At 39.8% G+C, this 16,950-nt stretch overlaps 1 protein-coding gene across 1 annotated transcript; it reads left to right on the forward strand.

The window, feature by feature from the left end:
• Positions 1-1,882: 1,882 nt before the first annotated feature.
• gas2b (growth arrest-specific 2b) lies at positions 1,883-16,786 on the forward strand. Its single transcript, XM_085280663.1, has 8 exons — positions 1,883-1,905; positions 5,732-6,001; positions 7,547-7,656; positions 8,205-8,346; positions 10,253-10,316; positions 10,729-11,293; positions 11,388-11,495; positions 16,411-16,786. Exons 2-8 carry the CDS (start codon positions 5,779-5,781, stop codon positions 16,630-16,632), a joined length of 1,434 nt encoding a protein of 477 aa, XP_085136789.1. The 5' UTR covers positions 1,883-1,905; positions 5,732-5,778; the 3' UTR covers positions 16,633-16,786.
• Positions 16,787-16,950: the final 164 nt, after the last annotated feature.

A 16,950-nucleotide genomic window follows, 5' to 3' on the forward strand; every position in this document is an offset into this window, starting at 1 on the left:
CTGGAATCCATTTATTTCAACAAAGTAACTGTATTCTAATTATCACCTACTTAAGCGGTTACAATTACTCATATTTTGTATTTTAAATACGTAATGCCGTTACTCCCCAACACTGTATGTCTTTAACATACAGTTTTGTTTTGTTTTTTTGTTTTTTTTCTCTGCCCGTTCTGTTGGTTTTTGTCTTTTGCCCTTCTCCCCCGTCCCTCTTCTCAGCTGTTTCTCTTTCCCTCTTTCTTTCTCCCCTTCTTTCCCCCAGTCAAGTCTGTCCCGTATTCAGTAAGTGAAAATAAAATAAACAACAAAAGGTGAATCAAATGGACCATTACGGCAAGGCTGGGACGGTCAATTTGGTAAAGTAAATCCGTTGGGCATCTTTCTTTGCCTTTAGACAACAATTCTGATGGCAAAAGAGGCAAACGGGACAGGCAAAGAAAAAACAACAAAAAAAACCAAACAAACAAAAAAAACCAAAAAAACAAAGTAACTGTATTCTAATTATCACCTACGGTACTTAAGTGGTTACAGTTACTCATATTTTGTATTTTAAATACGTAATGCCGGTACATGTATTCCATTACTCCCCAACACTGTATGTCTTTAACAACAAACAGTTGATTGCTTGCAGAGTGATTGCATAGGCAAAAACTTTACCCTCATATGCCAGTCAGAGGTATTCTTTACGCCCCTTGGTATCACCTCCATGAAACTACTAAGATATTTTTATCTTATTAGTATCTAAGTATCATTGAGATTTTATGTTCCCTGGTTGCTCCATTGCTGCTAGTTGTGTTTGGATGCCTAATAAGAATAAATAATTTAATTAATTAATCTTTAATTAGTTAGCCAATGAACATACATGATCCTTTTCTGAAACACAGCATGACCAAAATTTACAAAATTACACATTTTTGTTGTGAATATGACCAAAAATGAGTGACTGAGTCCATAAAGTCAACAGGAAAGTATTTTCTGAGATGAGAAGACTTATCCATGGACTTATGGAAGCCTTTTTGCAAACACAGGGGACATTAAAAACACTACAGATTCAAGTCACTTCCTCACATGGCTCCACATTTAACATACCTGGAAGATACATCCATATTTTATACTGTAGGGGTGCCTAAAACTAGGACAGCTAACCATTTAGCCAAATTGCATCAGACCAGTCATAAGCAAACGTAAGACTGTCCTCAAACTACAGAGCAGTCTGTAATCTCCACTCAAGACATTTTTTAAAATTCCTTAATTTCACTGATTGTTTTAAGCATCCATATCTGCAAGCACACATAATTAAAACTAATAGAGAAAACAAAACTCCAAACTCTGAGGCATTGAAAGAACCATCTAAATGTAGATGGCAACTTCATGATTCCTTACCCATAGTGTCATTTTTTAAAAAGTTTTTGTTATATTAAAACACTGCAAACAGTCATGCAAACTAGATTTTTTTTAAAGGATCTTTGTTTTAAACATTTTTAATATTCAGTAGCTATTCGACTGTAATTGTAAATGTGTTGCTATGGGAACCAAGTTTACTTTCTATTAACAGCAGGAGAAGGAGAAAAATGTAATTTAATTAAGATATCCTGTTTAAATATATTTATTTAAATATGGAGGGGGGAAAAAATCCCCGACAAAAACGAGGGAACAACAGATATGTATTTCCTTCTTTTCTCCCACGGTCTAACCTGTCTTCAGCGGTTGTAAGCTGACACCACAAACTTGCAGGCATTTAAAAGTGACGGCCCCCTTTACATACTTTAGTGTACTCACATGTGGTGGACCTGAGGGCGCTGAACATCTGGTCGTGAGTGATGTGTGTACCAGACGAAAAACACGTAAGAAGAAGACTGTGAATAAGAGACATCTGTGGAAGAATCCTACAGTTACTGTGAGCGTTTTGTAAGTATATTTTATATTTATGTGGAATTATTATTATTATTATTATTATTGTTATTATTATTATTATCATTATTATTATTATCATAGCTGTGGTCATAACAATTTATTTCAAGAAATAGAAAATGTATCAAAATTTACTATTTCAGAGTTGCTTGTGTATTTTACAACAACTACCACTACATGTAGTTAACCATAACTAACCATAACTTACCTTTTTTCTGTCAGAAGAAAACGTGTCTTTAAATGTCAGCTTTGGAAACTTATTTTCACATAAGCACTCACAGAAGTTACTAAATGAAGAAACTGTTCTGAGGAGCTCATTGTTTGAACCAGTGGAAGATTGAAAAATGTATATCTTGGTACCAGAATTTGATTTGATAGGGTTTTACTGGAGCAAGAGCGTGTTTTATCGAAGGAGCATAAAGAGGTGCAGCAGGCGATAGACCTTCTCATCCTGTGTTGATATGGAGTTTATTTAGTCTAGAAGCATCGTAGGGTAGGTCGTGGAGTGAGAGCTGAAGCCTCTTCTTCATTCAGTAGTTTTACATTACCTCTTCTACTTTCCAACAAGTCAAATGAGACGGACTCAAAACTGATGGAGTAAGATGCTGCCAGCAGCGCTACTGCCGTCCAATATTTTATTGATAGTCATTTCAAATAGTTGCCACACAGAAAGCATCAGATTTTGTTGGAAGCTGAAGAAATGATTTCTACTTGTTTTAACCCCAAAGTAAACACCAAAGCTGTGCCTGCCATGTAGGAAAGGAATGTAGTTGTTTACCAGATGCTGCCAGGCTTTGATTTCATTTAATAGCAGAGCTGAGCCGAGGGTTGCAAGAATCCCATTCATAAATAACATCTTGTCTTACTTAGACACATTTAAATGAATGCTTTGGCTCAGGTCCGTAATAATTCAGGTAGTCAGGTGTGTAACTTTGCTAGTTTTCCTCTAATAGCTCATTTAGAAGTGAAGATTTAGGCTTTTATTTTGAAAACACATTAAAGGGTGTGAGATAACAGTGAAGCACATCTCTCTTTGGAAGCATTAAAGTTTGGGCAAAGTAAACAAGGTGTAAATCAGAGCTGCATGCACGGACCTGTGTGTTTGTTTATTCGGCATTGATGTGTGTGTCTTACAGCCTTTACACGCAGCTCTGCAGGAATATAAAGGCTGCTAGTGTCTGAGAGCTGGGCCAGTGGTTGACCTCTGCCTTCCCTTCCCAGCAGAGCTCTCCTGTAGCAGAGGTGTGAATATTGCACCTGGATGTTTTCTTAGAGACAGAGGCTCCCGTCTGTCAATCTGTAATCCAGCATCAGACTAGGCAGCCTGTGCCCTCCACATATAGCTTGCCTCCGTCCCACATCTGCATGAAATGTTTAAAAATGATATTTTACACTGTGTCTAGTCAGAGTGGTATTTTTACAAGTTTCCCACATTCATCTCACACAACCCAAGGCCAGAATTCAGTGCAGCTTTGCCTGACATCTTTTGTGAACATGCTACAAAGAGTTTGCTGCCAAGAGAAGTCAGCTTTACAGCAAACTACACCTGAACTTGTAGTGCTTATCTGCAACGAGGAGCTACATGTACTTTGATAGATAAAACACAGGTGGTATCAAAAAGCCAGCTGCGATCCTGCTGATCTGGGTCCCTAACATCTATCTTCAGGTGTGCATTTACTTCACTATTCTACTAAAGGTAATAAATATTGGGAGTGGGATTTCCCAGAAACAGGATTTTTATCAGTTATGTTAGAAGCACAGCTCAAAGGACGCCAATATCATTTTGTTTTTGTCTGGTGTGAAACAAGAGTAAAATATTATTATTATTATTATTATTATTAAAAATCTGACACGTTGTCTAAGCAACACACCAATTTCCCTTGTTGGATGGCTACCACAGCATTTATGAGGGTCTCAGGATCACATACTGTATATAATAGATTGACATGGCCAATGTGACGTTACCTACCTACTAGTTGACTGGTTTTGAACTCTGCATTTTGAAGCTTCAATAGTACTGAAGCATAAATGTGTGAACAAGCGGATGGTTTGGTAAATTCTTAAAATGCCAGCAATCTTTGTCATCAAGCTCAAACCATTTAGGTGCAACACACAGAAATACATATTTGTCTAATATTGGCAGATAGCTGAATAATAAAATCCTAGCTTCAGTCATCATAAGCATGAGTACAAACTTCTTGAATGGGCTGCAACACACAGCAGGCATATTTGTAAGGTAACAATGGGAACCAATCTCTCATTTGGCTCCTGTGTGACTGGTTTTAGTGGAAGTGAAAACTAGCAGACAGCAATCAACTACAGCTCTAGGTAAAGTCTTGATGGTTGAGTCAGTCAAAATCACCCGCCCTACACTGGTTATGAAGAGCCACCGGGAGCAAAACAATTTTTTTGTCAGGCTTTTAATCCTGTAAAACTGTCTACCTTTAATATACAGGCCTACTGTTAGCCTCAGATGGCCACCACATGAGCAGCAGTTTTTGGTATTTCGGCGTTGGCTTAATTTTGTTGCTGCTGTGTCGTGACTTGTAGACTACGCTCAGAGAACGCACACATAAGCATCAATGAGGCTTGTTTCCTGGTGCAGCTGAGGTTGCTGTAGGAATGTGTAGTAAAAAAGATTAAACTTGTCTCTGCTTTTAATTAATGGCAATATATCAGGTTCTGCATTGGGTCAAAGAACTACAAGAAGCATATCCTTATTCCAACTGTAATATTTCCACCCTCTGTGAAGTGTTTTGCCATTTGACAAGCCTTAAAATTAATTGATTTTTTTGCCTATGCTGGACTGCTCAGATCTTATTTTACATCTCACCGGTAGCTTAGAAAAACACCCCCAACATCCAGAATGTTTTCTTGCCTTGTTACTTTATAGTAACACATTAAAGTCAGTCAACTGGCTCGAAGTAATCATATCTCTACTATATATCAGTCAGCACACCCACTGACCCACTGTACATGTTGTCATCTTAATTCTAGCTGATTAGAGAGAGCAAGCCTTTGCATGGTGCTGAGCTTTACGATCGTGACTGCTCTGGGAACAGGACAAATGAGCCATGCAGCAGCACCAGGAGACTGGCTCGGGGCTGTGGCTGTACATCTTATTAAACACAAGCTGCCTGCAGTCAGTTTAATCCCTTTGATTAATGATTGTGTGGATTGTTTGGTTGTGAAAACAGGGTTTGCACATGAAAACCAGTGCTGCAGCTTTGGGAGAAGGTTTCAACATGTTTTGTTGTTTTTGTACATTCACTTTAAAGGACTTACAAATATTACCCTTGAAAAACCATTATATTTTAAATTATGTATTTGGCTTTAGATGTATTATAATCTAATTAGATGTAGATGCACCTTTACAACATTTAGCATATAGGTATATGAGTTATTTTAACTGCTATTCATAGTTTGAATATGTCTGATCTATTTTAACTTTCTTCATGGGTAACAGATATAAAATTAAGGCCCACAGTTATAGGAGGGATAGTGTACATATAGGACAAAGGATGGTGAATATGACAGGAGGGAAAGAGAAAGAATAAGATTCATTGATGTAGTGAAGGAGGACATGCAGAGGGTTGGTGTGACAGAAGAGGAGTGAGATGGAACTCATCCGTAAAGGGAGCAGAGGAAGTCAGGAGGTCAGCTGTGTGAATGTCATACCCTAATTTGAGACAACACTACTCTGCACATTACTGATGAAGAGCAGGTGTGCTTGAAATTACTTACTATTGAGATGCAATAAATGAATAAAAATTGGAGGACCGGAGTCATGTGCGGTCTTAAATGGTCTTCTTTTAAAATCCAGTTTCTCTGGACTAGTGGGATTCATCAAAGATCATTTGGTGCTGAAACATGGACAGTGAAGTTGGAGCAACGAAAGCCACTCTTGGCAGTCCCATCACCCCGAGGCAGTTGACTGGATTGGGGATGAATGGCTGTCTCTCACTAAGGTACAGACACTCTGGACCAGGCCTGGCCTGTCCCCAGGAGTACCACCAGTGGCTCCCCTACCGCCATGACTCCAGCCTTCTGCCCATGAAAGAAGACCTGGCCTTCTGGCTCAACACCATGATGGGTGAGACAACTTTTTATTTAGTAATAAATTGTATTGAATAATACTGTTTTTCGCCAATGATGATCAGATCTTGCGGACCTTAGAGGCCTACTAGGTTTTTATCCATTAAACACCTAAGTTATATATTTAGGCCCAAAGCTATTAAACAATTTCTAAACAATAACCAATACTTTTTATTCTGTATTTGATTGGAAGCCAAAACAAGTAGCTGAGGATTAGAGTAATATGCTCGTTTTCCCTGTTTCTTGCAGCAGAATTCTTAACTAACTGTAATAAAAAGCATTGCAAAAAAATATTGCAGTATTGCACTGCAGTACTCAACTGGATGATCCATAGATAACCTTTAGATTTTGCTGGGACTCAGTCTAGCTATAATACTATACTTTCAAAACAAAACATGGCTACAAAATCTTGAATTTAGTTTGGATTTTTTTTCTAATCCACACAGTCACACGCCCAATAAATGTTAAATGCAAGTTGCGCCTCAATCAGCCATCAACAAGCTTCTGGCTTAATTCTGGTTCAATATTTGATATTTGGTCGATATTACACAAATTTTCAATAAGACTGAGGTCTATTGATTTGAGGTGAAGTTGAAGAATTTGGAAGTCATCCTCCAGTCCTTGACAGCTGGTACAGTGTTCCAGAAGGTATTTGGCTTATCCAAATGTCAGACAAGCTTCAGTTCTGAGCAGATGCTTCTTTCTTGGTCTTTGCTCTCTTAGTCCATTTCAGTGTAAAACTTGCTTCACTGTGGAAAATAATTCTGGTGTTCCTGCAGTTCCCAGTTCATTGCAGGGTTGAACCTTGGTGTTCCTGAACATCCAAACCAATTTCCTTTCATCTGAAAGTGACAGTTTTGGCAGAGTGGTGACACATCTGAATAAATTTTACTTAAATGCATTGAAATGCAGTAGTTTAGAAATGTCTCCAAGAGACCTTCCTATTATGTGTAAATCCATAATCCTTTTAGCTCTTCACTGAGTTTCTTGGACTTTCCAATTGCTCTGAGTCAATCCAATAAGTGCTGTCAAACAAATCCTTTTATGCTGACAACAAGAAACTGACGGTTGTAGTCAATCATGATAGCAAGGTGTTACTAGATCTTTGTGTTGCCAACTTAAAAGAAATGTGTGGATTAGAGAAAACTCAATCTGAATTCAAAGTATTAAAAGATATTATTAACACTATTTACAATGTGTGAATATATGAGTCATTATGTTTGGAATCAAACATAATGACTGAAAAAAATTGATGTAATCATGTCATTATTATTTCAAACTTTGGTTCACCCATGTTCACTTTCACTCAGCTACAGTATAATCCAGAATTACTGATTTCATATTGGATTATTCTGAGTGCATCTGATTGTTAAAGAATCCTTCTTATGAAAGCAAATGGATAAGATCCTCTTGGAAAAACCAATAGAGGAACATATTTGATCGACTTCTAAGATCTTTTTTTGAGTAAAGCAAAATGCAAAAAGCAAACAATCCTGAGTTACAGTTGTGACATTTCTGTGTGTCATGTGTGAATTCTGCCCAGGAGTGGACCTCACAGCAGATAATCTGATGGAGAGTTTGGATAATGGCGTTCTGCTCTGTGAGCTGGCTCAGCTGCTGCAGGACAAGATGATACACAACAACAATGGCAAGGTGATGTGACAACACAAAGTAATGTGCACAATTATTTGCACACCAAACGGAAAAGAAGATAAGGCTAATGTAAAAACACGTAATGTGAGTCATTTTAATAACAACAAAATAAAAACAAAACAAATGAAATCTAACTTAAGAACAGTCAGAGTTCAGGTAGAAACTAGGTCAGGTCCGACGTTGGCAGTGATAATGTCTGGCATTTCATTCAGTGCTTGTCTATGTCTTTTATGTCTATTCATGTTTTCTTTCAGTAAGCCTCTCCTTACTACAGTCGTGTTTTGTAAAGATCTTACCCCTGATATGCCCTCCTTGCACACCAAATGCTGGCATAATGCAATTGGAGAGGAAGTTGTCTCTTCCACTCAGTGTGTTTATGCTCAAACTCACTAAAGAAGGCTTTTCTATTGTTGATCATTGGACAGGATCCATTGTGTACCCTGAAACACTGATCCGGGATAAAGCCAGTCAGTGTGCTTCTTAGAAATGAGAGCTTATGTTTCCACTGCTTCTCTGGGAATGTGCTTGTTGAAAACAATCAATCACAGGTCTTCACAAGAAGAGTGATCCACTGGCGAGCTGATGCAACTTCTGGATCATTTTTCGCCAGGGACAACACGGCCAACTTCCTCTACTGGTGTCGAAAGATTGGTGTTGATGAGGCTTACCTTTTCGAGTCTGAGGATTTGGGTGAGTTAAGACCTAATGAAGCAGAGAAATTCAGACCTTTGTTTCTTTTAACAATACAAGGCTCAAGTGAATCATGCCTCACAGCACTTACAGCACATTACTGATTAACATGAACATGTTGTATCTCAGCATGGTGCGCAGTGTGTCCTTAAAGAAACTGGACAATTGGAGAACAAAAGAAGAAGCGGTAGGCCTAAAAAAACAAAACTGTACAGCAGATGAACAGTATCTGAAAGTCATGTCCTGACCTTGATCTGACACAGGACCTAAGAGATACATCTGGACCTTTAGTTCCATCTACTGTTCACTGAAGTCATTCTTAAGAAAGGGAAACAGAAGGAAAAGGCTGATGCATGCCAAATTACACAAGAACGGGACTGAAAATCAAGTATAACAGGTCCTACGGAATAACAAATCCAAATTTGAAATATTTAGCATTTGAGAGAGAGTTACGACACTGAGACATGATGGAGGCCCAGTGATACTTTGAGGCTTCATTTTAGCCAGCCATGTCAGAGATCTTGTCAAAATTGATAGAATTATAACCACAAAAAAGTCAAATCATCCATCCACTATGCACTGAAAAGGTGTCTGACTGGCAATGGCTTCATTTTTCGGTAGTGATCCAAAACACACTGCCAGTGCAGTAAAAGCATACCTCAATACAGGTGCACACAGTGGAACACTGTCAGCCATGGACTGGCCTCCTCAGAGCCCAGACGTCAACATTATTGAAGCAGCGTTTGATCAGCTTGACAGAGAACTGAACAAAAAGCTTCTATCATCCAAAGAAGAGCTTTGAATTTCCTTCAAGAAGCCAGGAGAACTATTCATGAAGACGACCTAAAGAAATTACAAAAAAGCTTGCTTGAGAGAGTTCAGGCTGTATTGAAGTGGTCATACCAAATATTGACTTTCAAACAAGTCCAAATCCTTTTTTGCCCTTATATACTGTGTTGCCGTGTATGTTTTCCCATGATAGGTGACTATAAACATTTGCACAATACTATAGTAACAGTTGCAAAACTACTACCAATTGTTTCAAATAAAACATTAACAGTCCAGTGAGTCGGTGATACAATGTTTGTGACTCAGAAAAAGTGAAGTATACATATCTCACATCTCACCCCAGTCAAGTCCAATTGAAGTACCGGTTTTAATCAAGTTAAATGCAGTAAGTAAGTCTAAGAAAGAACATTTTGCACTTCTTAGATGGGCATGTCTCTGCAAGGTGGCAGATGCGTAGGAATGATAATGTACAGGCTAATCCCCACCAGCAACAATGAGTCTCCCCTGCAGGCAAAGTTACCCACTTCACTTGATTAATTGAAGGAAGTGGGAAAATACAGTTACCACAATTTGACAGACTTAAGTTTACTTCATCAGTGACACAAAGGGGGGATGATATAAACTTCTTTCTTTTGTCAAAACAGATGAGTCAATAGAAACGCAGCTGTTTGCTGATTGTATAACTTTTTTTTTTTTGCCATAAGTGAATGCTGTGGCTAATGTGATGTCTTTGGACTCAAACGTTTGTCATCTTGACAAATAACAAATTAATAATAATGTTTTCTGACACAAACTGAGTTATTTTTATTTCATAAACCATAATGGACTGAAGTGGCTTACTTGTTGATGACTTCATGCCTTCATGCCATCAGCAGCACATCCAGGGCCCTGAGGAATTCCTGGTTCAAAGAGAGAGATGCACAATAGAGACAGAATACCTCCTGAAACATATCCTCTATGTTCAGGCTGCAGGCCCCGCTTTTTTTTTTCTTTTTTCTTTTTTTTACAAAAACAGAAGCTTATCTCTGGAAAGATCTTTCCTTTCAGATAAGTGACCTTTTTTTATTTGTACCCCTGTATCCTCTTTGTCTGTACGTCACGCATGTGCTGCCTGAAGTCCTCCACAAGCAGCCTCGGGAGGTGTGCCTGTGCCTGATGGAGCTGGGACGGATTGCAGCCAGGTAACTAGGAATAACCAACTGTCCATCCACAGAGCAGCTCCAAAAATAAAACTGTGATTGCATTACACTTAAATGAAATGTATTCTTTTTATATCATTGTTTTCATTCTACTGCCAATAGCTGCATGTTTTCCTGTTTAATTTTCTTTTCTATATTTAATTTTCTTGTCATCTCATTTTCTGTTTATCCTTCATGATGATTTTCACTGCTATAGCAACTCATTCATTACTTTTCACCTCTTAAGTTTTCATTTCTAGCTGCATTAGGTGCTCACTTTAAAAAAAAAACTAAGTGATAACTGCTGAAGTATCTCCAAGAGTTTAAGCACCTTGATGTGAAAATCACTATGTTCTCTCTCCTGTGTTGATTTGTTTGTGCAAATGCAAATTTTTTTGTTAAATTTCACTTTCAGGTACGGCGTGGAGCCACCGGGGTTGGTTAAGTTGGAGAGCGAGATGCAGAGGGAGGAGGCAGGGAGCTTATCTCCATCATCCCCTATTTTCATTTTTCCTCCTCTCTCATTGTATTCACCATCCCAGCCATCCCTACCACCTGCCCCTTCTCCCCCTCTCCCTGCACCCGCTCCCCTCACTCCAAGGGCAACCAGTCCATCTGAACCCCTCGCTGCTTCGCTTGCCTCTGATCTTCCATCAGCCACAACAAACCCAGTAACTATGTTTTCATCCCCTCCTCAGTCCCCCCTCTCATCCTGTACTCCTTATACAACCACAGTCTCGACACAAACACCTTTGTTCCCTTCATCCTGCACCACTAACACATCTGCCTCAACTCCGCTGTCAGCGCCTTCACCAGGCCAAACCCTGGAATCCACCACCAAAGTCTGCCTTACCGCAATAAACGCCCGCCGTGCGACAGCTACACCTCCCACTAATTCCCCACCTGCAGCCTTGACTCCTCGCTCATCAAACAGGTCAACCATCAGGAGGAGCTCCTGCACCAACATTTTGGATGACTTTGTGCGTATTTTGTTTCCAGTGAAATTAATCTCAGTGGTACACTGTTTAAAATACACTCTTTTTGAGTTTGTTTTCTCTGTGGAATCTGTAATAGGTAAGAAACATTATTGAAAATCCACCCTGCAGTTGTCCCATCACCTTCCTGGTTGAGAAACAACCAAAGGGCTGTTACCGTGTTGGGGACAAAGTTCTTTATATACGAGTAAGTATGTTTCCGTTATCCCTTTCTCCTAAAAATTACTTGTATTTTGCAGTAACTTTGAGATCCTCCATACAACTCTTTAGATAATTTAGCCAACATAATAGAAGCAGTAAATACACTCTCTGACCCTTTGTTATGTACACTTTGCCAGTACTGAGTTGGACCCCCTTTAGCCTCCACAGTTATATTAATTATTCATGATATAGATTTAACAAGGTGCTGGAAACATTCCTGAAAAATTGTGGTCCAAATTGACGCGATAGCTTCATGCAGTTGCTGCAGATTTATCAGATCCATGATATGAATCTCCTGTTCCACGACATCTCAATGGATTGAGATCCAGTGGCTATGGAGGCCATTTGAGGACAGTGGTTTTTGGTGACCTTGTGCAAAATATAGCCGCAATTTCCTGTTCTTGGCTGACCACATAGCAGTGCCGTGGTACCCTATGTAGTTCCACTTCTGTACCTCATCTGCTTCAAGGTTCATTGTGTTGCTTGTTCAGAGATGTTCTTCTGCATACCTTGGTTGTAACAAGTGGCTGTTTGAGTTACTGCTGCATTCCTTTCAGGTCAAAGTCTGGTCATTCTCCTCTGAGCTCTAACATTAACAAGACTTCTCTGACTTTCACCCAGAGAACTGCTGGTCTCTGAATATTTTGTCTTCTCTGTAAAGATTGTGTGGGAAAATTCTAGTAAATCAACAGTTCCTGAAACACCCAGAGCACCCAGTCTAGCACCAACAACAACACCACCTTCAAAATCACTTAAATCACCTTTCTATCTCATTCTGCTGCTCAGTGTGAACTCAGTAGGCTGTCTTGACCAAGTCTACATTCCTAAATACACTGAGTTTCTGCCATTTGATTGGCTGATATGTATTAGTGAGCAGGTGAATAGCTGGACCTAATAAAGTGGCTGGTAAGGGTATAAAAACATAATAAACAAATAAGTAGTATGTAAATATATATTTTTAATAGAAGTTCGGTTTACATTGCATTAGTTTGATGACAATGCTTTTAACTTGTTGTTTTTTTAAATAAAATATTAAAGTATGTTTGCTAATAGGACAGGAGGCTTTGTGATACCAAAAGACAAATAATAAACCACACCTAATGGGAGCATTTGTCACAGATAACACATAATCACATATGAGGTGTGAACGTTTAATCAAGAGTTGAGTCAGCAACAAGTGCAATGTGTCAGAGGGACTGATTTGCATCACTTGGGATGGAGACCCTGATGTCTTTCAGCCTCCCTGAAACATCCTCCATCTGTATGCATGTGTTATGAAGGCTCAAGGATGGGGAGGCAGGGTTGCTTGGCAACCAGTGGTCAGGATACGAATGGGCTCACAATGATTGTATTCAGTACATAGACCTTCAGTGAAGAGTTCAAACCTGGAAGAAAAATAAACATGTTTCTTTCAGGGTGATTCTGCAAAGATATGACCCTGGTGCGCATTTTAAATGGCAGCCCACTCGGGAGTGCATGTATGTGGGTACGGTTTTGAATACAAAGATGTACTTCAGTGTCTTTCATACATCCCTCCATCTATAAAAACTGAAAATGTGACCTTGATGCTTGCTGTATGTTCTGAGTACACGATATATCATTTTAACATAAAAATAATCACTGGGAATCTAAAAGGTGAGATCTTGATAAGGTTTCTCACAGGTTGGATCACAGTGTTTGTTCAGGAGATGAAATTTATTAGATGCATAAGTTCTGTTGCAACAGCTACATTATGACATTAGTGTCAGAATGCATATTTCTTACTTCCTATTTAGAGAATCATATCTGTCATATCATAACAGATATAACATATGTTGGAACACCACTTCTTAGAAACCTGAGGAAGTACAGATGCATGATAGCCAAATCATGGGCTGGCTAAATGCATATGCATAAGCAAGATTAAAGCTTTTCTATGCTATCAAAACTGCCTTGTGTGCTCACATTCTTTATGCAGTCTTTCAGATATAACATCTGTCCTTGAACCTGCATCACGTCTTCATCCCTAATTATTAGTTTGTAGATAAATTGCACTGCTTCCTTTTTTCCCGGTTGCTGAAAAGCAGACAAACATGAGCTGTTTGAATAGAGTGATCAGTAAGCCATCCATTACCTTGAAACCCACAGCTGCCTACACGTGAGTGGGGAAACACACCATAAACCTCCATTTCCATATACCGTGATAACCCCCGTGTCGCTCCTAGGGGAGTGTACCCTTCAGTGTGTACAGACCTTTTTAAAGAGCAGATACTATTGATTACAAAGACAAAGTCATTAGCGATGGGTTTAATCAGACAGCTTGTTAATGAGCGGCTGAGCATGACCGCCCCTCCTCACGTGTAAACTTTCTACCCCGCCTCTCTCTCCCCTTCTCTCTCTATTCCCTTTGGACTCTATTCAATCACGCTGGCCCTGGAGTGCTTTGCTATTCTTTGGTGTTAAAAAAGAGGAAGGCTTCTCTTTCTTCTCTCTGCCCAATTAGGCTCTCGTTCAGCTTTGTAGCAGAGACCCCGTCTGGCTGTGCTGATGGAAGGAAAAGAGATTTATAGCACCTCACAATATTAAGACACATCATGCTAATATAGTGATGAACCTAAAAAGCACTCTTTTTTTTCATGATCACATATAGCTGATTAAAATCGTTTTCATAGAAACACTTCTTCATCTTCCTTTCTCAAGTGCTCTCGAGAAAGACGTTGACTCAACAGAAGCCATGTGGTCTTTGTTCTATAGCCGACCTTTGACATAACAGTGGAACGTGAAGAAATGATGAACAAGGAATGTGTGAAATATTTATGAAACCTGTACTCGGACCAAATCTACTGCCTTTGTTGTCATCGTTTTACCTGTTAGTAAGCTCAGATTTAGTAAACATTACAATGTAGCTGAGGCTTATGTGAGCGACGTTAGCTTTGTAGAGGTAAATTTAAGATTATGCAAATCTTCATCACCACAACTGTCCTCCAAATCATGAACGTGTGTCCAATCTGATGAACATCTTTACTGTAGTGGATTTGGGGATAACTAAAGTCACTAAGCTTTATCTTCTGGCGAATGAGGAGTTATTTTTAGCAAGATATCTCAATTTGACCTTTTAGTGCCATTCAGAATCTGCAATGGTCTAATCAATGTGCTGTCTTATAGGGTTTCTGTTATACTGTCTGCACCTAGACATACACCCTGTATTCAATAAGGAGGTCTCGCTGATGTGAGATCTCTAGTAAAGGGGAAACCGAGTACAACAGGCGAAACAGATTAATGGCATTAGAACCGGTATGGCTCATCAATTTGTGTGTTTGCTGTCAAATTTAAGAACTGAGCGCGCTCACAGCATCAAAATCAGCGCTTGTGGCTAAAGCCTGCCTCCTACTGGCATGTGTATAGAGGACTCCTTTTCCCTGAGTACACTAATGCATCTTTCAGGAGGAGAGGGGGAGAGAGGGAATCGATGGAGGACACAAGGGAATCCAGACGTTAGTTTATGGGCTGCAGACATAGCAGGGAGGGGGAGGAGGGCGGGGGTTACAGAGACAGAAATAAAGGAGCCTGAAATAACAAAGAGGGCTTTGGTAGATCATCTCCTTCAGAAAGATGCTGACTTGTTTCATTTTTTGTATTTTCTTCTTAGATGATTAAGTTGGTCTCTTATTTGACAACATTAGTCCATGTTTGAAAAATTACACCCAGAAAATAGTAGACTGCAGAAGCTATTTATAGTCTACATCAAATAACAAATCTAAGTTTATCTTTCACTTTATTTAATACGTTTAAGCTTAGACAGTCCATTGTTAAGAATCTGGACTGAAACACGAGGTTTGCCAGTGACAGTAAATGAAGACAAAGAAAAAAACAACTGTGTTTAGACAGGTTTTTTTTAAAATTTGTATTGTGACTGATGTTTTGAGAATGATAACCAGTCACACTGATATTTCCTGGAAGTGTGACAGGAGAGTGGTTTATTCAGGATGTCAGACTTGACCCCTGTCAACCTCAACAGTTTAATCTGCAGGATAACAGCTGAGACGCACCACGTCTGGAGTTTCCTCTAAAGCCGCCCGTGTCTCCCGCCTGCGTGTGTGCGTGTGTCTGTGCTTGTACCATTGATTTCTTTTTCATCCCATACACGTGACACACACACACTTCCATACATAAAGCGAGGAGATGTGCTTGTATTATCGCATTCTTAATGGCCCTGTAATGAAGGCTTTATTGCTGATAAGGCAGGGGGTGGGTGGGGGGGTTGCTGGCGCTGACAGAACAACGGATGGCTTTGCAGGGCCTCTTGGGAATGTTAATGTCTGCTGGGAGTTGAGGGACTGAGCTGAACTCATCTCAATTTCTCCTTCCATTGCTTTTTTTTCTCCAAGGCTCTATATTGTGGCATTAGTTGCCATGGCAGCAGTTGGTTTTCAGCTGTAAGGACGGCTGTCTGTGTACGATTTGTTGATTCAGACACGACTGACCTCACTGTAACTACTGTTAACAGACAGACTGGTAACGCTGCAATTATTATCATTTAAAATAGTTCTGCTAGGTGGCTTGTGCTTCAGATCTGTGCGGGTGCGCCATTGTGCGTCACGGTGTGTGTGTGTGTGTGTGTGTGTGTGTGTGTGTGTGTGTGTGTGTGTGTGTGTGTGTGTGCGTGCTCAGCTGGTTCCACGAGGAGCTGTTTCATTTGGCTTAATGAGATTTTGACAAAGCTTTCCAAGACATCATTTGCCTTTCATAGCCAGTGCTACACACACTCACGTGTATGTGATTATGTGTGTGTGTGTGTGTGTGTGTGTGTGAAGCACTGCTTAACATATATTTGAGAGTTCAAAAACATCCTGGAAATGCATCAGCCAGAAACTATATGGAAAGTTTATTACCCAGCATTCCCTCCCATGTCACCTTTGCAGATGCTGAATGAGCGTCACGTGATGGTACGAGTGGGTGGAGGATGGGAGACCTTTATGAGTTACCTGAAGAAACATGACCCCTGCAGAGGAGGAGAAGGAGGAGCAGTGCTGGCAGGTAAATCTGAGGTCAGGCTCTGTAAGGACAAACCAAAGCCACCCAACTTGAACATCTCACCTGACAGTTACATGGTGGTCGGAGCCCATTATCGTGGCAAGAAGTAACTGCCTCCGGCTTCAGGTGGCAGCGGGAACTCTCACCTAATCAGAGCAAAGTGTTCAAGGTCAGTGATTCAACACAGCTGACGTCCATTTTACCTCAAGTTAAAATACAATCCAACCTTTTCTCCTTATACACAGATGTGACTGTTCTTATAGCTGTGTGAAGTACGCAACTGACTGTGATTACAAGCTTACTTAACTCTGCGTATGCCACAGTGCGTTAGGAGGCAAATAAATGGCAACAATTTTATCAATTCACTCGCTTTCACCGCTTCCTGCTGCTGCAATTTGTGCTTCAGCAGCTTTATTTTGAGCTGTAAG

This window comes from Mchenga conophoros, linkage group LG1 (assembly GCF_057382185.1).
Source record: "Mchenga conophoros isolate Kocher_MC1m ecotype Shallow Benthic linkage group LG1, M_conophoros_male_GT1.1, whole genome shotgun sequence".
In the NCBI taxonomy this organism is placed as follows: domain Eukaryota; kingdom Metazoa; phylum Chordata; class Actinopteri; order Cichliformes; family Cichlidae; genus Mchenga; species Mchenga conophoros.